The sequence below is a fragment of the Oncorhynchus tshawytscha genome, linkage group LG16, assembly GCF_018296145.1.
Source record: "Oncorhynchus tshawytscha isolate Ot180627B linkage group LG16, Otsh_v2.0, whole genome shotgun sequence".
NCBI classification, from domain to species: domain Eukaryota; kingdom Metazoa; phylum Chordata; class Actinopteri; order Salmoniformes; family Salmonidae; genus Oncorhynchus; species Oncorhynchus tshawytscha.
Window position 1 is genome coordinate 58,333,100 of NC_056444.1, and position 23,913 is coordinate 58,357,012.

The window sequence follows — 23,913 nt, forward strand, 5'->3', positions numbered from 1 at the left end:
TGCTGTTCATTTGACTCCTCTTGTTGGCATAGTTCAGTATGCAGGCAGGAATGTACACCTGTTGACTGTGAGGGTCCAGTTAATCGGGTTTGTTCACGGGTCATCTTCTATGTGTGTGTTCCAGCCTGATGTAAGGAGTGTTCACAGGGAGAGATCTCAGGGTCACATGGTCACCTGGACTGGGCCTGGTTTTGCCCGGGTCAAGGATGGCGCTGGACTGGTCTTCACAATAGACAACATCCCCCATGCCATGGAGTATGACATCATGATCCGCTATGAGCCAGAGGTACACTCTCAGAGTTCCTCCATGTCTTCACCACAATTAACCATATACGGTGTATTCAGAAAGTATTCAGACCCCTTGAATTTTTTCACATTTTGTTACGTTACAGATTTTGAAATGGATTAAATGAATTGTTTTCCTCATCAATCTACACACAGTACCCCATAATGAAAAAGTGAAAAAAGGCTTTTAGAAATGCTTGCAAATGTACTACAAATAAAACACTGAAATATCTTACTTACATAAGTATTCAGACCCTTTGCTATGAGACTCGAAATTGAGCTCAGGTGCATCCTGATCATCCTTGAGATGTTTCTACAACTTGATTGGAGTCTACCTGTGGTAAATTCAATTGATTGGACATGATTTGGAAAGGCACACACCTGTCTATATAAGGTCCCACAGTTGACAGTAAATGTCAGAGCAAAAACCAAGCCATGAGGTAGAAGGAATTGTCCGTAGAGCTCCGAGACAGGATTGTGTCGAGACACAGATCTGGGGAAGGGTACAAAAATATTTCTGCAGCATTGAAGGACCCCAAGAAGACAGTGGCCTACATTATTCTTGGAAGAATAATGGAAGAAGTTTGGAACCACCAAGACTCTTCCTAGAGCTGGTAACCCGGCCAAACTGAGCAATCAGGGGAGAAGGGACTTGGCCAGGGATTTGACCAAGAACCCAATGGTCAGTCTGACAGAGCTCTAGAGTTCCTCTGTGGAGATGGGAGAACCTTACAGAAGGACAACCATCGCTGCAGCACTCCACCAATCAGGCTTTTATGGTGGCCAGACCGAAGCCACCTCTCAGTAAAAGGTACATGACAGCCCGCTTGGAGTTTGCCAAAAGGCACCTAAAGGACTCTCAGACCATGATAAACAAGATTCTTTGGTCTGATGAAACCATGATTGAACTCTTTGGCCTGAATGCCAAGCATGACGTCTGGAGGAAACCTGACAACATCCTTATGGTGAAGCATGGTGGTGGCAGCATCATGTCTGGAGGAAACCCGACAACATCCTTACGGTGAAGCATGGTGGTGGCAGCATCATGTCTGGAGGAAACCCGGCACCATCCTTACGGTGAAGCATGGTGGTGGCAGAATCATGTCTGGAGGAAACCCGGCTGTAACGTAACAAAATGTGGAAAAAGTGAAGGGGTCTGTATATTTTATAAATGGCACCTTAATTCAAGCCCAACATGCAATATTACAGTATGACAAGATTACACTATCTGAAATAAAAATGTCTGAATGTCATCCCCCTCATTATATTACCCCACAGGGGGTAGTCGGTATTGATCATTGTGATTACATTTGACATTTACATTTGAGTCATTTAGCAGATGCTCTTCTCCAGAGCAACGTAGTGCATTCATCTTAAGATAGCTAGGTGGGACAACCACGTATCACAGTCATAGTAAGTCAAACCGTTCCTCAATAAAGCAGACACCAGCAAAGCCGGTGCTGGTAAGAAAAGACAAGGGCGAGTGTCAGTGCAGGAACATTGCAACAGTGTAACAATGGAACAGTGTAAAACAAATGCTGCTTCCTACCTTTTAAAACACTGTCTGTTATGTGTGTGTGTAGTCTACTGAGGACTGGGAGGCCATAGTGAGTGTTACCTCCCTGCTGCTGCCCACCAGCTCCCGCTGTGGCAACCTGCTTCCCACTGAACAGCTCTACACTGTCACCCTGCCGCACAACAGGAGGTACTACTGATACCAACAGCATGTGTGTGTACATGTGTGTGCGTGCATGTGCATGAGAGAGAGAGAGAGTTTTAGTAGAGGTTTTAATTGTTGTGTATGTTTCCCATATGTGTGTCATTACCGTGTGCCAACCTGTATGTCAGTGTGTGTGTGTGGTCTTTTGCTTATTACCCAGGTATAAATCTAACAGTGACTCCTATTATATTATCTAAACCTCTAGCAATGGTTACTATCCAGCTGATCATCTGGTAAACTAAGGATTTCACAACATTCCTGAAGGGGTATTTTGGATATTTCACTGTTAGGATACAGAGGAGCCAATATACTGTCTCCTGTAACTTTGTTCTGGCCAAACACATGGGTGTGAGAGCACATTCCTCTGTTAAAGTAAATTGATACTGTATTGAGATTGAGTAACCGTGAAAACGCCCAGTCTAGGTGAGAGCAAGTCGCTGTCGGTTCACTGAGTTCCTTTTACATGTATTTAGCTGAGCGCATCCTTGAGATTGCAGATGGTTAAGATAAAAGCTTGCCAGAAGATAACGCATGAATGATTTGTGCAGAGAAAATGTTCCCTGTGTGTATGGCTGTTCACAATGACAGTGAATAGGAGAACATGTACTTGATTACAGGTAATACACAGTACACTGCTATCAGCAATAAAGATGTAGACCTTGTTGTGTTCCGTTCCTCTGAACTTTGCTTTGGGAAATAGTCCTGCCACCACATTCCTCTGTATATGGACGCGCCTGTCCTGCAGCATGCTCTTTGTCCACACTCATTCTCTCACACTCTGTCAACCATCACCATGGAGACCGGCCAGTCCAACTCTTCCTCTCCTTCTCCACCCCATCTAATAAAGACTCTCTGACGGTCTACCTCTCTGTTTTTACCTGCCTAGTATGGTCGCTACCCCGGCTATTCTCTGGTCAACCAACCTATACATGTTGAGAAACTTCCCTTAGAATGAACTTCAGTGTAACGAAGAGTTCGTTCCCTCGCCCGGATCTTACTGGCTCACTGGACCGTGGCTCCCCCTGCTGTTCTGCTCTATGATTGGCGCCTCAGGCAGAACCAATTAGCAAAGTGACCCAAAACACAGACAGCGAGTCAGAAGTCAGACAGGATGCGAGGGCAGAGAGGGCAAACAAGGAGGGCACTAGGCATACAGTGACTGGTAGACTGGATCACACAGTCTTTGTTGAGAGTAGAGCGATTAAAGGGGTGGTGGGGGATAAACTCCTCCTCTTTATGAACTCAAAGACCTGTTCTCAATTATTTGTGTGCAATTAGTTTCTGTGGAATGCAGCACATCTAAAAAACACACAATGGATAGGTTTTTTGTTACCCCATCTGTGTCTCCTTCTGTCGTCTGTTTACCAGTGTTGAAGAGCAGGAGGAGAAAGGCCCTCTGACAGAGACTGTTCTGCTGTCTCTTTCAATCAAGGGGTCCCAGACCTCCCTGTTTCATCCTGTCACTGTCCCTACTGTATATGTGTTTGTATAGTGTCTGTGGGTGAGTATGTGTGTTTGTATAGTGTCTGTGGGTGACTGCGTGTTTGTTTCGTGTCTGTGGGTGAGTATGTGTGTTTGTATAGTGTTTGTGGGTGAGTATGTGTGTTTGTATAGTGTCTGTGGGTGAGTATGTGTGTTTGTATAGTGTCTGTGGGTGAGTATGTGTGTTTGTATAGTGTCTGTGGGTGAGTATGTGTGTTTGTATAGTGTCTGTGGGTGAGTATGTGTGTTTGTATAGTGTCTGTGGGTGAGTATGTGTGTTTGTATAGTGTCTGTGGGTGAGTATGTGTGTTTGTATAGTGTCTGTGGGTGAGTATGTGTGTTTGTATAGTGTCTGTGGGTGAGTATGTGTGTTTGTATAGTGTCTGTGGGTGAGTATGTGTGTTTGTATAGTGTCTGTGGGTGAGTATGTGTGTTTGTATAGTGTCTGTGGGTGAGTATGTGTGTTTGTATAGTGTCTGTGGGTGAGTATGTGTGTTTGTATAGTGTCTGTGGGTGAGTATGTGTGTTTGTATAGTGTCTGTGGGTGAGTATGTGTGTTTGTATAGTGTCTGTGGGTGAGTATGTGTGTTTGTATAGTGTCTGTGGGTGAGTATGTGTGTTTGTATAGTGTCTGTGGGTGAGTATGTGTGTTTGTATAGTGTCTGTGGGTGAGTGTGTGTTTGTATAGTGTCTGTGGGTGAGTAGTATGTGTGTCTTTGTATAGTGTCTGTGGGTGAGTATGTGTGTTTGTATAGTGTCTGTGGGTGAGTATGTGTGTTTGTATAGTGTCTGTGGGTGAGTATGTGTGTTTGTATAGTGTCTGTGGGTGAGTATGTGTGTTTGTATAGTGTCTGTGGGTGAGTATGTGTGTTTGTGTTTGTATAGTGTCTGTGGGTGAGTATGTGTGTTTGTATAGTGTCTGTGGGTGAGTATGTGTGTTTGTATAGTGTCTGTGGGTGAGTATGTGTGTTTGTATAGTGTCTGTGGGTGAGTATGTGTGTTTGTATAGTGTCTGTCTGAGTGGTGTTTGAGTATGTGTGTTTGTATAGTGTCTGTGGGTGAGTATGTGTGTTTGTATAGTGTCTGTGGGTGTATGTGTGTTTGTATAGTGTCTGTGGGTTTATGTGTGTTTGTATAGTGTCTGTGGGTGAGTATGTGTGTTTGTATAGTGTCTGTGGGTGAGTATGTGTGTTTGTATAGTGTCTGTGGGTGAGTATGTGTGTTTGTATAGTGTCTGTGGGTGAGTATGTGTGTTTGTATAGTGTCTGTGGGTGAGTATGTGTGTGTTTGTATAGTGTCTGTGGGTGAGTATGTGTGTTTGTATAGTGTCTGTGGGTGAGTATGTGTGTTTGTATAGTGTCTGTGGGTGAGTATGTGTGTTTGTATAGTGTCTGTGGGTGAGTATGTGTGTTTGTATAGTGTCTGTGGGTGAGTATGTGTGTTTGTATAGTGTCTGTGGGTGAGTATGTGTTTGTATTTGTGGGTATAGTGTCTGTGGGTGAGTATGTGTGTTTGTATGTAGTGTCTGTGGGTGAGTATGTGTGTTTGTATAGTGTCTGTGGGTGAGTATGTGTGTTTGTATAGTGTCTGTGGGTGAGTATGTGTGTTTGTATAGTGTCTGTGGGTGAGTATGTGTGTTTGTATAGTGTCTGTGGGTGAGTATGTGTGTTTGTATAGTGTCTGTGGGTGAGTATGTGTGTTTGTTAGTGTATAGTGTCTGTGGGTGAGTATGTGTGTTTGTATAGTGTCTGTGGGTGAGTATGTGTGTTTGTATAGTGTCTGTGGGTGAGTATGTGTGTTTGTATAGTGTCTGTGGGTGAGTATGTGTGTTTGTATAGTGTCTGTGGGTGAGTATGTGTGTTTGTCTGTGGGTGAGTAGTGTCTGTGGGTGAGTATGTGTGTTTGTATTGTCTGTGGGTGAGTATGTGTGTTTGTATAGTGTCTGTGGGTGAGTATGTGTGTTTGTATAGTGTCTGTGGGTGAGTATGTGTGTTTGTATAGTGTCTGTGGGTGAGTATGTGTGTTTGTATAGTGTCTGTGGGTGAGTATGTGTGTTTGTATAGTGTCTGTGGGTGAGTATGTGTGTTTGTTTGTCTGTGGGTGATAGTGTGTTTGTATAGTGTCTGTGGGTGAGTATGTGTGTTTGTATAGTGTCTGTGGGTGAGTATGTGTGTTTGTGTGTCTGTGGGTGAGTATGTGTGTTTGTATAGTGTCTGTGGGTGAGTATGTGTGTTTGTATAGTGTCTGTGGGTGAGTATGTGTGTTTGTATAGTGTCTGTGGGTGAGTATGTGTGTTTGTATAGTGTCTGTGGGTGAGTATGTGTGTTTGTATAGTGTCTGTGGGTGAGTATGTGTGTTTGTATAGTGTTGTATAGTGTCTGTGGGTGAGTATGTGTGTTTGTATAGTGTCTGTGGGTGAGTATGTGTGTTTGTATAGTGTCTGTGGGTGAGTATGTGTGTTTGTATAGTGTCTGTGGGTGAGTATGTGTGTTTGTATAGTGTCTGTGGGTGAGTAGTGTGTTTGTATGTGTCTGTTTGTATAGTGTCTGTGGGTGAGTATGTGTGTTTGTATAGTGTCTGTGGGTGAGTGTGTTTGTGTTTGTATAGTGTCTGTATAGTGTCTGTGAGTATGTGTGTTTGTATAGTGTCTGTGGGTGAGTATGTGTGTTTGTATAGTGTCTGTGGACTGTGAGTATGTATGTGTTTTGTATAGTGTCTGTGGGTGAGTATGTGTGTTTGTTTCGTGTCTGTGGGTGAGTATGTGTGTTTGTATAGTGTCTGTGGGTGAGTGTTTGTTTCGTGTCTGTGGGTGAGTGTTTGTATAGTGTCTGTGGGTGACTATGTGTGTTTGTATAGTGTCTGTGGGTGACTGTCTGTGGGTGAGTATGTGTGTTTGTATAGTGTCTGTGGGTGATAGTGTCTGTGGGTGAGTATGTGTTTGTTTGTCTGTGGGTGACTGCGTGTTTGTTTCTGTCTGTGGGTGAGTATGTGTGTTTGTATAGTGTTTGTGGGTGAGTATGTGTGTTTGTATAGTGTCTGTGGGTGAGTATGTGTGTTTGTATAGTGTCTGTGGGTGAGTATGTGTGTTTGTATAGTGTCTGTGGGTGAGTATGTGTGTTTGTATAGTGTCTGTGGGTGAGTATGTGTGTTTGTATAGTGTCTGTGGGTGAGTATGTGTGTTTGTATAGTGTCTGTGGGTGACTATGCATGTTTGTATAGTGTCTGTGCTTGAGTATGTGTGTTTGTATAGTGTCTGTGGGTGAGTATGTGTGTTTGTATAGTGTTTGTGGGTGAGTATGTGTGTTTGTATAGTGTCTGTGGGTGAGTATGTGTGTTTGTATAGTGTTTGTGGGTGAGTATGTGTGTTTGTATAGTGTCTGTGCTTGAGTATGTGTGTTTGTATAGTGTATGTGGGTGAGTATGTGTGTTTGTATAGTGTCTGTGGGTGAGTATGTGTGTTTGTATAGTGTCTGAGGGTGAGTATGTGTGTTTGTATAGTGTCTGTGGGTGAGTATTTGTGTTTTTATAGTGTTTGTGGGCGTGAATGTGTTTTTGTATTATGGATCCCCATTAGCTGCTGCCAAGGTCTGTGCGTCATCTGGTGACAAGGCTAGCTTTGATTTCTTTCACTTTTATATTTCTGGCTGTATTTCTTTTCATCTTTAAAGGGCCATACGGCTGTGTCACAACTCACACGAGAACAATGTCATATCAGAGTGTCTGCTTAGAGAATCTTTTTGTGTGACCCAACAGGTATGTCCAGATGCCCAGGCCTTTCTGCTTTGAGCCCAGTAACCGTTATGTCGTGGCCATCAGATTCCAGCGCCACGGAGTGTCCCAGAGACACCTGACCGCTTTCATCCTTGTTGATTCAGTGAGTCAGTCAGACTCTGGCGTGACAGCCCCGCATTAGCTCATGTAGAACAGGAAGCAAAATGATCCTTTTATGTGTGTGAGGGAACAATCAGCAGTGATGTGATAATAACTGTTGACCAGATACCGCAACCTAGTGGTCTGAATACAAAAGTGCACTTACATTAAGTGTAAGACCGCAATAGGTTCCAAATTCACTTTACATTTCACCTCCTTTCACCTCTCACTCACCTTCTTTACTACCTTTCATCCCTCCATTCCTCCCCAGCTGGTGCTGATCCCCAAGTACACGGAGCTGCTTGGTTTCCAGGGTAACGACCCTGCGGCGGAGGAGCGCCGTGATGAGATGGTGCGCTACATGTGTCTGGACTCCTTCATGGCCATGCCCATGCCCATGCTGGCAGAGATGTGCACCAAGCTCATCTGCAGCATCTCTGCCATCCTGCATGATGGAGCTCTGCGTGAGTGGACACTCAGCACAGCCACACACTGAACCGGGGGGTCAGGGGTCAAATATCAAAGGAAAGGGAACATTAGGCAACGCCTCCATTAATGCCTTCTTATCGAATACTGGGTATCAAATACTTCTCCAGGCCAACTATTGAATCACTTTACTTACCAATCTACTATTACAAGCTGCACTGTTATCAGTAACACAATGTAACCAGGGTTGCCAACTATTCTTCAGTAAGAATCGCTGTTGGCTCCTTGATTTGTCGCTAGATTGCGTTTTGCGACGACGTCACAGCATCAATTTGCTGCGGTCCCCGACGTAGCGTTTTCGCCCCCTTCTCCCGCCACGCACCCCCCCTTGTGCTTCTCTGCCTGTGTGTGCACCGTTGCTGTGACTTCTGTTGCAGCTTCTCCCACTCAAAGTCACTAAATTCTATCAAAACCATAGACATTTTCGGTGGCAAAACTCCTCAAAAGAAGCCTGAAAAGTAGTGCATTTGTCACTAGCCTCTTTTACCAATAAAAGTCGCTGGAGTGGCCTAAAAATGTACTAAACATAGCGACCAAGTTGCTAAATTGGCAACACTGAATGTAACTCTGTTGTAACACCATTTCATATGGTCTCTGTATGCCATCACCCATGGCTTGTTTGACTAAACACTTTTCTTCTCCTCTCATGTTCCCTTCAGAATGTCAGTGCGACCCCCAGGGGTCTCTCAGTGCTGAGTGTGACAGGGTCGGAGGTCAGTGTCGCTGTAAACCCAACGTGATTGGACAACGGTGTGACCAATGTGCACCTGGCACCTACGGCTTTGGACCATATGGCTGTACTGGTGAGTGAGCACTGGCATCTTTCAGTCATGAATCATATCTTTGTTTCATATATACATTGGGGCAAAAAAGTATTTAGTCAGCCACCAATTGTGCAAGTTCTCCCACTTAAAAAGGTGAGAGAAGCCTGTAATTTTCATCATATGTACACTTCAACTATGACAGACAAAATGAGAAAAAAAAATCCAGAAAATCACATTGTAGGATTTTTTATTAATTTATTTGCAAATGATGGTGGAAAATAAGTATTTCTCCCTCGGTTGCTCAGTTTGGCAAGGTGGGCAGCTCTAGGAAGATTCTTGGTGGTTCCAAAGTTCTTCCATTTAAGAATGATGGAGGCCATTGTGTTCTTGGGGACCTTCAAAGCTTTTTGGAACCCTTCCCCAGATCTGTGTCTCGGCACATCCTATCTCTGAGCTCTACGGACAATTCCTTCGACCTCATGGCTTGGTTTTTGCTCTGACATGCACTGTCAACTGTGGGACCTTATATAGACAGGTGTGTGCCTTTCTGAATCATGTCCAATCAATTGAATTTACCACAGATGGACTCCAATCAAGTTGGAGAAACATCTCAAGGATGATCAATGGAAACAGGACACACCTGAGCTCAATTTCTAGTCTCATAGCAAAGGATCTGAATACTTATGTAAATAAGATATTTCTGTTTTTATTTGTAATATATTTGCAAACATTTCTAAAAACCTGTTTTCTCTTTGTCATTATGGGGTATGGTGTGTAGATTGAGATTTAATCCATTTTAGAATAATGCTGTAAGGTAACAAAATGTGTAAAAAGTCAAGGGGTCTGAATACTTTCCTGAAAGCACTGTATGTGTGTATATATATATATATATATATATATATATATTATATATATTTGCAATCCAAAATGGAGTGGCAGTCAGACGTCTTTGTCTTGTCTCGTCCCATGTGTATATCTTTTCTTCGCGTTCTTTTTAATATTTAGTATTTTAGTATTTCTATTTACCTCCGAACTGGAATACCTCAACTGAAGCTAGCTAGCTAACTAGCTACAAGCTATCAGCCAGCTAACCACTGCTAGCGGTCATCAGCTAACCTTTAGTTCGGAAAGCTCTCGCCAGCTCGTACAACGCGTTTCAAAGCAGAGCATACTTGACCTATTTTTCTCTCCATATCCCCGAATTCCTACCACAAACTCTGAACCTTTTCATCTGGATCATCACAGCTAGTTAACCGCAACCCGGGTTGACTACTCCTGGCTAACATTTCCGTAAGGATGTTGTCGGGTTTCCTCCAGCCCAGGCTAGACCCATCTCCCAGCTCACTCCTGGGCTACAATATCCTAGCCTGCAGAGTTCTGTATTAGAGCCGTATTCATCGACCTGGCCAAGGCTTATGACTCTGTCAATCACCACATTCTTATTGGCAGACTCGACAGCCTTGGTTTGATTGCCACGCCTGGTTTAAATGATTGCCTCGCCTGGTTTACCAACTACTGGTTTACCAACTACTTCTCAGACAGAGTTCAGTGTGTCAAATCGGAGGGCCTGTTGTCCAGACCTCCGGCAGTCTCTATGGGGATGCCACAGGGTTCAATCCTCGGGCCGACTCTCTCTGTATACATTAATGATGTTGCTCTTGCTGCTGGTGATTCTCTGATACACCTCTACGCAGACGACACCATTCTGTATACTTCTGGCCCCTCTTTGGACACTGTGTTAACTAACCTCCAGACGAGCTCCATACAACTCTCCTTCCGTGGCCTCCAACTGCTCTTAAATACAAGTAAAACTAAATGTTATGCTATTCAACCGATCACTGCCCGCACCTGCTCGCCCGTCCAGCATCACTACTCTGGACGGCTCTGACTTAGAATACGTGGACAACTACAAATACCTAGGTGTCTGGTTAGACTGTAAACTCTCCTTCCAGACTCACATTAAGCATCTCCAATCCAAAACTAAATCTAGAATCGGCTTCCTATATCGCAACAAAGCATCCTTCACTCATGCTGCCAAACATACCTTCGTAAAACTGACCATCCTACCGATCCTCGACTTCGGTGATGTCATCTATAAAATAGCCTCCGACACTCTACTCAACAAACTGGATGCAGTCTATCACAGTGCCATCCTCACTAACTTTAAGCATCAGCTGTCAGAGCAGCTCACAGATCATTGCACCTGTACATAGCCCATCTGTAAACAGCACATCTATCTACCTACCTCATCCCCATACAGTATTTATTTATTTATTCATCTTGCTCCTTTGCACCCAAGTATCTGTACTTGCACATTCATCTTTTGCACATCTATCACTCCAGTGTTTAATTGCTATATTGTAATTACTTCGCCACCATGGCCTATTTATTTCCTTAACTTACCTCATTTGCACTCACTGTTAATATACTTTTTGTTTTCTTTTGTTCTACTGTATTATTGACTATGTTTTGTTTATTCCATGTGTAACTCTGTGTTGTTGTATGTGTCGAATTGCTATACTTTGTCTTGGCCAGGTCGCAGTTGCAAATGTTCTCAACTAGCCTACCTGGTTAAATAAAGGTGAAATAATAAAAAATAATATATATATATATAAACAAGAATAAACAAGAAACAAGAAAACAAGAATTTGTTCTTAACTAACTTAGATAAATAAAGGTTAAAATTGGGTTTCAGTCGTGATTTTACAGCCAAGTAATTTAAACTCCTACGAGCAATACTCTACTCTTTAAATGAATTTATCTTATTAACACTTTGTTCTAGCTAGCTATTTGTGTAGGTAGCTATCAAGTAAACGCAATGATAATAGCGTGTATATATATATATACACTGTGTACAAAACATTATGAGTTGAATCCCCTTTTCCCTTCAGAACCGCCTCAATTTGTCAGGGCGTGGCCCCTACAAGGTGTCAACAGCATTCCACAGGGATGCTGGCCCATGTTAACCCAGTATCGTTGCTGTTCTTGACACAAACTGGTGCGCCTGGCACCTACTACCATACCCCGTTCAATGGCACTTTAATGTTTTGTCATTCAACCTCTGAATGGCACACATACACAATCCATGTCTCAATTGCCTCAAGGCTTAAAAATCATTGTTTAACCTGTCTTCTCCTCTTCATCTACACTGATTGAAGTGGATTTAACAAGTGACATAAGGGATCATATCTTTCACCTGAATTCAGCTGGTCAGTCTATGTCATGGAAAGTGCATGTTTGGGACAGTCAGTTTATATACTATATATGGCAGGTGCTACATCTTGTGTGTGTCAAACACTGGATAACCTCACACATCATCCAAAATACTATTTCCCCTTCTCTCTTTCTCCCTCTCCCTCTTTTTCTCCCTCCTCTCCCCCTCCCTTCACAGCGTGTGACTGCCATTCCCAGGGCTCTCTGGGGCACCAGTGTGACCCGGTGACGGGGCAGTGCCCGTGCAGACAGGGGGCCAGTGGGCGCCAGTGTTCAGACTGCCAGCCTGGCCAGTGGGGCTTCCCCAGCTGCAGGCCATGCCAGTGTAATGGTCACACTGATGACTGCAACCCACAGACAGGGGAGTGCCAGACCTGCAGAGACTACACTGATGGACAGTACTGTGAAAGGTGGGCAGTGGGAGAGAGATAGACAGGGGAGTGCCAGACCTGCAGAGACTACACTGATGGACAGTACTGTGAAAGGTGGGCAGCTGGAGTGAGATAGACAGGGTAGTGCCAGACCTGCAGAGACTACACTGATGGACAGTACTGTGAAAGGTGGGCAGTGGGAGAGAGATAGACAGGGGAGTGCCAGACCTGCAGAGACTACACTGATGGACAGTACTGTGAAAGGTGGGCAGCAGGAGTGAGATAGACAGGGTAGTGCCAGACCTGCAGAGACTACACTGATGGACAGTACTGTGAAAGGTGGGCAGCTGGAGTGAGATAGACAGGGTAGTGCCAGACCTGCAGAGACTACACTGATGGACAGTACTGTGAAAGGTGGGCAGCAGGAGTGAGATAGACAGGGTAGTGCCAGACCTGCAGAGACTACACTGATGGACAGTACTGTGAAAGGTGGGCAGCTGGAGTGAGATAGACAGGGCAGTGCCAGACCTGCAGACTACACTGATGGACAGTACTGTGAAAGGTGGGCAGCAGGAGTGAGATAGACAGGGTAGTGATTGGTAGTGTGGGTGGATCAGATAGTTGTTTGATCAGTAATAGTACAATAGATAATATTGTGATGATGGGTAATGCACAATACTCAAATGCACATGTTCTGTCCCTCCCTGCTCAGGTGTGTGAATGGTTTCTTTGGGAACCCAGTGCTGGGGTCTGGAGATCACTGTCGGCCATGTCCCTGTCCTGGGAACCCAGGAAGTGGACACTCCAATGGGGACTCATGTCACACGGACATCTCATCCAATCAGATCCTCTGCAACTGTAAACAGGGCTATACAGGTGAGTCCCAATGATACAGTTTAGCTCATGAAAAAATGCATCCCAGCTTGGTTTATAGACATTTCACTTATTTACCTAAACCTAACCCCTAAACTCTAACCTAACCCCTTCCCTACCCTAGGCCCTCGCTGTGAACGCTGTGCCCCTGGTTACTATGGCAACATTGAGCACCCAGGCGGGCAGTGCCTCCCGTGCCAGTGCAGTGGCAACATCGACACCCAGGACCCAGAGTCATGTGACCCCAGGACAGGACAATGCCTGAGGTGCCTGTACAACACGGACGGCGCCTCCTGCTCCGACTGTAAACCTGGTTACTATGGCAACGCCCTGGCCCAGGACTGCAGGCGTGAGTTACTCCATGACAATAGATGGTTGAACCTCCTTTGAGTTCTGTCTCTGTGTTTTCTTATCTGTGTAAGGGACTGGTCATGCCCACTGGAAACAAACCATTGTCATTGGTGATGATACGTGTCTGCAGGGCACATGCGCTACAGTATAGAGTACGACCTTCTCTGCCCTGTGAGTGTTGTATTGCGTCTGACATTTGTGTCTTATTCCATCTACAGGTTGCACATGTGTAACAGCAGGTACACAGCAGTCCTACTGCACTGACGGTCATTGCCACTGTGACAGACAGACAGGAGCATGCCCGTGTCGGGACAACGTGGTCGGCCACAACTGTGACCAGTGTGCCCCCGACTACTGGAACTATGGCACAGACAGAGGGTGTGAGCGCTGTGGCTGCCACCCTCTGCACGCTATGGGATCACATTGCAACATGGTAGGCCCTATAGTTGGGAAAGGCAGTTTTACATACTTTTGTTTCATGTACTTGACTTTATCAGTGGTATCCCTCTCTCTGTCTGCCTGTAGTTTAGTGGACAGTGTCACTGTCAGCAAGGCTTTGGGGGAAGGCAGTGCACTGAGTGTGAGCAGCTCCATTGGGGAGACCCACGTGTGCAGTGTGAAGGTGATTACATGACACAGTTCAATAAGCTTTTCAGAGTCTGTCTTTAATTCTATATTCTGCATTACTGCCATCTTCATATTCACTATGTATATCTTCATGTGTATCTCTCTCCCCCTCTCCATCTCTCTCCATCTCTCTCTCCCTCTCCATATCTCTCCCCCTCTCCATCTCTCTCCATCTCTCTCCCCCTCTCCATCTCTCTCCCCCTCTCCATCTCCATCTCTCTCCCCCTCTCCATCTCTCTCCCCGTCTCCATCTCTCTCCCCCTCTCCATCCCTCTCCATCTCTCTCCTCTCTCCCTCTCCATCTCTCTCCCTCTCCATCTCTCTCCCTCTCCATCTCTCTCTCCATCTCCATCTCCTCCCCTCTCCATCTCTCTCTCTACTCCCTCTCCATCTCTCTACTCCCTCTCCATCTCTACTCCCTCTCCATCTCTCTACTCCCTCTCCATCTCTCTACTCCCTCTCCATCTCTCTCCCCCTCTCCATCTCTCTCCCCCTCTCCATCTCTCTACTCCCTCTCCATCTCTCTCCCCCTCTCCATCTCTCTCCCCTCTCCATCTCTCTCTCTACTCCCTCTCCATCTCTCTACTCCCTCTCCATCTCTACTCCCTCTCCATCTCTCTACTCCCTCTCCATCTCTCTACTCCCTCTCCATCTCTCTCCCCCTCTCCATCTCTCTCCCCCTCTCCATCTCTCTCCCCCTCTCCATCTCTCTCTCCCTCTCCATCTCTCTCCCCTTCTCCATCTCTCTCCATCTCTCTACTCCCTCTCCATCTCTCTCCCCTCTCCATCTCTCTACTCCCTCCCCCTCTCCATCTCTCTCCCCCTCTCCATCTCTCTCCCCTCTCCATCTCTCTCTCCCTCTCCATCTCTCTCCCTCTCCATTTCTCTCCCCCTCTCCATCTCTCTCCATCTCTCTCCATCTCTCTCCCTCTCCCCCTCTCCCATCGCTCTCGCTCTCCATTTCTCTCCCCCTCTTCATCTCTCTCCATCTCTACTCCCTCTCCATCTCTCTACTCCCTCTCCATCTCTCTCCCCCTCTCCATCTCTCTCCACCTCTCCATCTCTCCCCCTCTCCATCTCTCTCCCCCTCTCCATCTTCTTACTCTATCTCTCTCCATCTCTCTACTCCCTCTCCATCTCTCTACTCCCTCTCCCTCTTCCCTCAGAGTGTAACTGTCACCCTCTGGGCTCGGAGATGGCCCAGTGTGACCGTGTGACAGGGGTGTGTGAGTGTAGGGAAGGGGCGGTGGGGCGGCGGTGTGACGAGTGTGCCCGCGGGTTCACCGGGGTATTCCCTAAGTGTGTCCGGTGCCACCCCTGCTTTGAGCTGTGGGACGACGCAGTGTGTATGATCCGCCGGGACCTGGACCACATCCGCTACGACATCCGGAGGATCCTGGAGAGCGGAGAGACGCCCGGCGTGGGCGACAAACGCATCCTCGAGCTGGAGAACAAACTGGCCCAGGTACAGGACCTGATCCGAGACGGAGACTGGGACAGACTACACCAGCTGATTGGCCAGTCCATTGATGACCTCAGGTAACAGCGTCATACTGTACTGTACTGTAGGTGGCACTAGACTGGAAGTGCTCTTTGACCTCTTGCAGTATAGAGCAGTTCAATCCACTGATGACATACTGACATGAAGTACATACATTAAACAGGATTCTGTGTTAAAATGACAATGCCCACTGCCTATGGACTGAGTCATATGAGAAGTCAGATGTTCAACACGACTATGTGGCATTCCAGAGCAGAGATAGCTCTGACTGACGGCCGTTTGATGAGTGTGGCCTGGGAGCTGAATGGGACAGCGGTGCAGGACGAGGTACTAAGGTGGAACCTGACCCAGATGGAGAGAGAACTCAGGGACCTCAACACCACTCTGATGCACCACCGCCAAAAACAGGAGAACAACCTCAGCTCTGGTTTCCAAGGTAATGCCTTCCTCTTGACCCGCTCTTCTTCCCCAGTCACCTAACCCTAAAACTAACCCTAGCTCCTAACCCTAAAACTAACCCTAGGTCCTAACCCTAAAACTAACCCTAGCTCCTAACCCTAAAACTAACCCTAGGTCCTAACCCTAAAACTAACCCTAGGTCCTAACCCTAAAACTAAACGTAGCTCCTAACCCTAAAACTAACCCTAGGTCCTAACCCTAAAACTAACCCTAGGTCCTAACCCTAAAACTAACCCTAGCTCCTAACCCTAAAACTAACCCTAGCTCCTAACCCTAAAATGAACCCTAGCTCCTAACCCTAAAACTAACCCTAGCTCCTAACCCTAAAACTAACCCTAAAACTAACCCTAGCTCCCGGCGCCGACAGAGATGGCCGCCTCGCTTCGCGTTCCTAGGAAACTATGCAGTGTTTTGTTTTTTTACGTGTTATTTCTTACACTAGTACCCCAGGTCATCTTAGGTTTCATTACATACAGTCGAGAAGAACTACTGAATATAAGATCAGCGTCAACTCACCATCAGTACGACCAAGAATATGTTTTTCGCGATGCGGATCCTGTGTTCTGCCTTTCAACCGGGACAACGGAATGGATCCTATGCGGTGACCCAAAAAAAACGACTCCGAAAAAGAGGGAAACGAGGCGGTCTTCTGGTCAGACTCCGGAGACGGGCACATCGTGCACCACTCCCTAGCATTCTTCTCGCCAATGTCCAGTCTCTTGACAACAAGGTTGATGAAATCCGAGCAAGGGTAGCATTCCAGAGGGACATCAGAGACTGTAACGTTCTTTGCTTCAGGGAAACATGGCTCACTGGAGAGACGCTATCCGAGGCGGTGCAGCCAGCGGGTTTCTCCACGCATCGCGCCGACAGAAACAAACATCTTTCTGGTAAGAAGAGGGGCGGGGGCGTATGCCTTATGGCTAACGAGACATGGTGTGATGAAAGAAACATACAGGAACTCAAATCCTTCTGTTCACCTGATTTAGAATTCCTCACAATCAAATGTAGACCGCATTATCTACCAAGAGAATTCTCTTCGATTATAATCACAGCCGTATATACCCCCCCCCAAGCAGACACATCGATGGCTCTGAACGAACTTTATTTGACTCTTTGCAAACTGGAATCCATTTATCCGGATTTTAACAAGGCTAATCTGAAAACAAGACTCCCTAAATTTTATCAGCATATCGATTGCGCAACCAGGGGTGGAAAAACCACTGCTTTTAATCAGGGCAAGGTGACTGGTAACATGACCGAACACAAACAGTGCAGCTATTCCCTCCGCAAGGCTATCAAACAAGCTAAGCGTCAGTACAGAGACAAAGTAGAATCTCAATTCAACGGCTCAGACACAAGAGGCATGTGGCAGGGTCTACAGTCAATCATGGACTACAAGAAGAAATCCAGCCCAGTCACGGACCAGGATGTCTTGCTCCCAGGCAGACTAAATAACTTTTTTGCCCGCTTTGAGGACAACACAGTGCCACTGACACGGCCTGCAACGAAAACATGCGGACTCTCCTTCACTGCAGCCGAGGTGAGTAAGACATTTAAACGTGTTAACCCTCGCAAGGCTGCAGGCCCAGACGGCATCCCCAGCCGCGACCTCAGAGCATGCGCAGACCAGCTGGCCGGTGTGTTTACGGACATATTCAATCAATCCCTATACCAGTCTGCTGTTCCCACATGCTTCAAGAGGGCCACCATTGTTCCTGTTCCCAAGAAAGCTAAGGTAACTGAGCTAAACGACTACCGCCCCGTAGCACTCACTTCCGTCATCATGAAGTGCTTTGAGAGACTAGTCAAGGACCATATCACCTCCACCCTACCTGACACCCTAGACCCACTCCAATTTGCTTACCGCCCAAATAGGTCCACAGACGATGCAATCTCAACCACACTGCACACTGCCCTAACCCATCTGGACAAGAGGAATACCTATGTGAGAATGCTGTTCATCGACTACAGCTCGGCATTCAACACCATAGTACCCTCCAAGCTCGTCATCAAGCTCGAGACCCTGGGTCTCGACCCCGCCCTGTGCAACTGGGTACTGGACTTCCTGACGGGCCGCCCCCAGGTGGTGAGGGTAGGCAACAACATCTCCACCCCGCTGATCCTCAACACTGGGGCCCCACAAGGGTGCGTTCTGAGCCCTCTCCTGTACTCCCTGTTCACTCACGACTGCGTGGCCACGCACGCCTCCAACTCAATCATCAAGTTTGCGGACGACACAACGGTGGTAGGCTTGATTACCAACAACGACGAGACGGCCTACAGGGAGGAGGTGAGGGCCCTCGGAGTGTGGTGTCAGGAAAATAACCTCACACTCAACGTCAACAAAACTAAGGAGATGATTGTGGACTTCAGGAAACAGCAGAGGGAACACCCCCCTATCCACATCGATGGAACAGTAGTGGAGAGGGTAGCAAGTTTTAAGTTCCTCGGCATACACATCACAGACAAACTGAATTGGTCCACTCACACAGACAGCATCGTGAAGAAGGCGCAGCAGCGCCTCTTCAACCTCAGGAGGCTGAAGAAATCCGGCTTGTCACCAAAAGAACTCACAAACTTCTACAGATGCACAATCGAGAGCATCCTGGCGGGCTGTATCACCGCCTGGTATGGCAACTGCTCCGCCCACAACCGTAGGGCTCTCCAGAGGGTAGTGAGGTCTGCACAACGCATCACCGGGGGCAAACTACCTGCCCTCCAGGACACCTACACCACCCGATGTTACAGGAAGGCCATAAAGATCATCAAGGACATCAACCACCCGAGCCACTGCCTGTTCACCCCGCTATCATCCAGAAGGCGAGGTCAGTACAGGTGCATCAAAGCTGGGACCGAGAGACTGAAAAACAGCTTCTATCTCAAGGCCATCAGACTGTTAAACAGCCACCACTAACATTGAGTCGCTGCTGCCAACACGCTGACACTGACACTGACTCAACTCCAGCCACTTTAATAATGGGAATTGATGGGAAATGATGTAAATATATCACTAGCCACTTTAAACAATGCTACCTTATATAATGTTACTTACCCTACATTATTCATCTCATATGCATACGTATATACTGTACTCTATATCATCGACTGCATCCTTATGTAATACATGTATCACTTGCCACTTTAACTATGCCACTTTGTTTACATACTCATCTCATATGTATATACTGTACTCGATACCATCTACTGTATCTTGCCTATGCTGCTCTGTACCATCACTCATTCACATATCCTTATGTACATATTCTTTATCCCCTTACACTGTGTATAAGACAGTAGTTTTGGAATTGTTAGTTAGATTACTTGTTGGTTATTACTGCATTGTCGGAACTAGAAGCACAAGCATTTCGCTACACTCGCATTAACATCTGCTAACCATGTGTATGTGACAAATAAAATTTGATTTGATTTGATTAACCCTAAAACTAACCCTAGCTCCTAACCCTAAAACTAACCCTAGCTCCTAACCCTAAAACTAACCCTAGCTCCTAACCCTAAAATGGTCTAATTGACGTGGTTTGGGTATGAAAAGTCTGACACAGACCAGAAAACTGTCCACTGCTAAATATGCTCCAGGCCGGTCGCGACAACAGGCTCAAACACCACTAACCTCTTTCACCACCTACGCAAGAATCATGTGAAACAGTACAGATGAGACCCAAAAAAGTACAGTTGAGTGCTCAAAACAAACCCCCGACTCAGACGTTGCAAGAGGCTTTTGCCCTCGTCACACCATATGGTAAAGAATCACGAAGATGGAAGGAGATAACAGCTGCTGTTACAACTTACATCTGCAAAAACATGGCCCCAATTTACACGGCCGAGAAATGGGGTACTAACACTCGATCCACAATAAGTTGGGTGAATTTTGGCCCATTCCTCCTGACAGAGCTGGTGTATCTGAGTCAGGTTTGTAGGCCTCCTTGCTCACACACGCTTTTTCAGTTCTGCCCACACATTTTCTAAGGGATTGAGGTCAGGGCTTTGTAATGGCCACTCCAATACCTTGACTTTGTTGTCCTTATGCCATTTTGCCACAACTTTGGAAGTATGTTTGGGGTCATTGTCCATTTGGAAGACCTATTTGCGACCAAGCTTTAACTTCCTGACTGATGTCTTGAGATGATGCTTCAATATATCCACATAATTTTCCTTCTCATGATGCCATCTAATTTGTGAAGTGCACCAGTCCCTCCTGCAGCAAAGCACCCCCACAACATGATGCTGCCACCCCCGTGCTTCACGGTTGGGATGATGTTCTTCGGCTTGCAAGCCTCCCCCTTTTTCCTCCAAACATAACGATGGCCATTATGGCCAAACAGTTCTATTTTTGTTTCATCAGACCAGAGGACATTTCTCCAAAAAGTACGATCTTTGTCCCCATGTGCAGTTGCAAACCGTAGTCTGGCTTTTTTATGGCAGTTTTGTAGCAGTGGCTCCTTGCTGAGCGGCCTTTCAGGTTATGTCGATATATAACTCATTTTACTGTGGATATAGATATTTTTGTACCCGTTTCCTCCAACATCTTCACAAAGTCCTTTGCTGTTGTTCTGGGATTGATTTGCACTTTTTCGCACCAAAGTATGCTAATCTCTAGGAGACAGAACGCGTCTCCTTCCTGAGCGGTATGCCGGCTGTGTGGTGTCATGGTGTTTATACTTGCGTATTATTGTGAACGTGGTACCTTCGGGTACTTGGAAATTGCTCCCAAGGATGAACCAGACTTGTGGAGGTCTACAATTTGGCTGATTTCTTTTTCTTTTCCCATGATGTCAAGCAAAGGGGCACTGAGTTTGAAGGTAGGCCTTGAAATACATCCACAGGTACATCTCCAATTGACTCAAATTATGTCAATTTGTCTATCAGAAGCTTCTAAAGCCATTACATAATTTTCTGGAATTTTCCAAGCTGTTTAAAGGCACAGTCAACTTAGTGTATGTAAACTTCTGACCCACTGGAATTGTGATACAGTGAATTATAAGTGAAATAATCTGTCTGTAAACAATTGTTGGTAAAAATTACTTGTGTCATGCACAAAACTATAGTTTGTTAACAAGAAATGTGTGGAGTGGTTGAAAAACGAGTTTTAATGACTCCCAACCTAAATGTATGTAAACTTCCGACTTCAACTGTATATATATATTTTTTAGGCCTATATTTATTTTGTTTGCAACTATAGTTGAAGTGTTTACCATTTCCTTTTTTAGATTGTATTTTATTTATTATTTATATATTTTATTTATATTTTATATTTTGTTACCTGCTTAATTGAAAATGTGCACAAAGGTTCTAAATAAAAGGAGAATAATCAAATATGAGTAAGTTACATTTTATTTCTTCAGTATAATGCAAAATGTAATAGGAAATACTGTATGTGGTCATTTTAAATCAACTATTTATTCATTGAATTTACAGAAAATGCGCTATATTGTGATATGTATCATTATCGGGATAGGAAATTACCTATATTGGGATAAGAGATTTTGGCCATATCGCCCAGCCCTATCATGGGGACTAACAAAATGCCCCCTATTGGTCCACTTTTTGTATGTTTACTATTCTTATGGGGACTTCTAGTATAATTAAACACATGCATTAAGATGTAGTACACATACAAAGGTACCCACACTGGCACACATACACATTTATTTACTCTTCGGTTAGTCTCTTTCATTCATGTCTTTCGCCTTGTTCTTGTCCCGTCCCAGATCAGTTTGACAATGTGAAGAAGTACTACAGTGAGTCCCAGAACGCTCAACAGAAGTGCAACGCCTCAGTGTCTGGTCCTTTCAGCCCTGTGGAGGAGTCTAAAGCAACACGCGCACACACCGAGGACCTCCTGAACAAGAGGCAGGATAAGTTCCTGCGTACGGTGGCGGCCCAGAAGAAATCATTGTCAGAGCTGCAGAACAAAGCCCAGGACGTAGACAAGAAAGTCCACCACCTGAGCCACAAGGTACACTCTTAGAAAAGAAGGTGCTAACTATAGCCATAAAGGGTTCAAAAATTGACCCCGAAAGGGGAACCCTCTGAAAATATTATTTGGGGGGTTGAAAGTGGAACACTTTCACTAATCCAAAGTTCTATGTGAAACTCTTTCACGAATAAAAAGTTCTACGTGGAACTCTTTCACGAATACAAATTTCTACATGGAACTCTTTCACTAACACAAAGTTCTACTTGGAACTCTTTCACTCATACAAATTTCTACGTGGAACTCTTTCACTAACACAAAGTTCTACTTGGAACTCTTTCACTTATACAAATTTCTACGTGGAACTCTTTCACTAACACAAAGTTCTATGTGGAACTCTTTCTCTAATACAAAGTTCTACATGGAACTCTTTCACTAAGACAAAGTTCTTTGTGGAACTCTTTCACTAACACAAAGTTCTACATGGAACTCTTTCACTAATACAAAGTTCTACGTGGAACTCTTTCACTAAGACAAAGTTCTTTGTGGAACTCTTTCACTAACACAAAGTTCTACATGGAACTCTTTCACTAAGACAAAGTTCTTTGTGGAACTCTTTCACTAACACAAAGTTCTACATGGAACTCTTTCACTAAGACAAAGTTCTTTGTGGAACACTTTCACTAACACAAAGTTCTACATGGAACTCTTTCACTAACACAAAGTTCTACGTGGAACTCTTTCACTAAGACAAAGTTCTACGTGGAACACTTTCACTAACACAAAGTTCTACATGGAACTCTTTCACTAACACAAAGTTCTACGTGGAACTCTTTCACTAACACAAAGTTCTACGTGGAACTCTTTCACTTAGACAAAGTTCTACATGGAACTCTTTCACTAAGACAAAGTTCTTTGTGGAACTCTTTCACTAACACAAAGTTCTACATGGAACTCTTTCACTAAGACAAAGTTCCAAGTGGAACTCTTTCACTAACACAAAGTTCTACGTGGAACTCTTTCATTTATACAAAGTTTTATGTGGAACTCTTTCAACACAAAAAGGTTCTAAGGTTCTTGTTATCCTATAGGGACAAACAAATAACCCTTTTTTCTAAGAGTGTAGGGGCCTGTAGGGGACAATGTAGTGGGGTCTATATCCTAAAGGGAAGCTAGTCGCCTTTCTTAGCAGGACGGTCATCCCTGTCACGTAGAGCTAACTGTCAGACCTGTCATGATTTCACGAGTGACAACTGTTACACTATCCCTGCCCTAGATATGTACCCTGTAGCTCTCTGTGTCTGCCTCTGACCCCACCTGTGTTGTTGGTTTTTTTTCCAGGTATGTGGTGGCCATTCCAATGCCAGCTCCAATGGCACATGTCACGACAGCCCATGTGGGGGTGCTGGTTGTCGTGACAATGACGGTCGGCGGGTGTGTGGAGGGGACGGGTGTGACGGGACTGTTAGCGCCTCCCTAAAGGGACTGAAACATGCCAATGATGTCTCAGACAATCTGACTGCTGCCAGTGAGGATCTCCAGGGTATGGCTAAGAAGGTCTGTCTGCCTAAATATCTCACTTGTACTATACCTCTGCATGCATGTACTGTATCTCAGTATAAGCTGAATCGCTGAGCAAAATCTGCCGTTTAACTTCTCTAAAAGGGGATGTATTATGAGTTTGTCAGTGCTCTTGTAAGCCTAGCATGTTTTGTATATGTGTTGCATATACCGTAATCCCCAGTTTTATGTTTCCAGCTCCAGGACATTGCTATGCTGACCCAGGATGTGAAGAATCAAGCCATGGACACCCTGGACAAAGCCCAGAAGAAGAAGGACTTATTTGAAAACTCCAATAAAAAACTCAAGGAATTCATTCAGAAGATCAAAGATTTCCTGACTGGTTTGTTAATGCCAGTAACCTTTCAGATAACTTCTCTCTGTGGACACGTCTTATGATATGAAATTGATCATGG

The 23,913-nt window shown here is 45.3% G+C and overlaps 1 protein-coding gene across 5 annotated transcripts in view; it reads left to right on the forward strand.

Annotated features, from left to right (window-relative positions):
* The window catches only part of lamb2l (laminin, beta 2-like), a 64,068-nt gene that overhangs the window by 36,951 nt on the left and 3,204 nt on the right, over window positions 1-23,913 (forward strand). For all 5 annotated transcript variants that reach the window (XM_042299416.1, XM_042299420.1, XM_042299417.1 and 2 more), the window contains 15 exons: window positions 125-286; window positions 1,869-1,990; window positions 7,241-7,361; window positions 7,629-7,821; window positions 8,503-8,646; window positions 11,999-12,230; window positions 12,904-13,067; window positions 13,189-13,413; window positions 13,634-13,848; window positions 13,941-14,037; window positions 15,209-15,581; window positions 15,795-15,979; window positions 21,732-21,979; window positions 23,279-23,494; window positions 23,696-23,840. In XM_042299416.1, coding sequence (XP_042155350.1) covers window positions 125-286; window positions 1,869-1,990; window positions 7,241-7,361; window positions 7,629-7,821; window positions 8,503-8,646; window positions 11,999-12,230; window positions 12,904-13,067; window positions 13,189-13,413; window positions 13,634-13,848; window positions 13,941-14,037; window positions 15,209-15,581; window positions 15,795-15,979; window positions 21,732-21,979; window positions 23,279-23,494; window positions 23,696-23,840 — 2,842 coding nt within the window. The remainder of the gene's footprint in view (window positions 1-124; window positions 287-1,868; window positions 1,991-7,240; window positions 7,362-7,628; window positions 7,822-8,502; window positions 8,647-11,998; window positions 12,231-12,903; window positions 13,068-13,188; window positions 13,414-13,633; window positions 13,849-13,940; window positions 14,038-15,208; window positions 15,582-15,794; window positions 15,980-21,731; window positions 21,980-23,278; window positions 23,495-23,695; window positions 23,841-23,913) is intronic.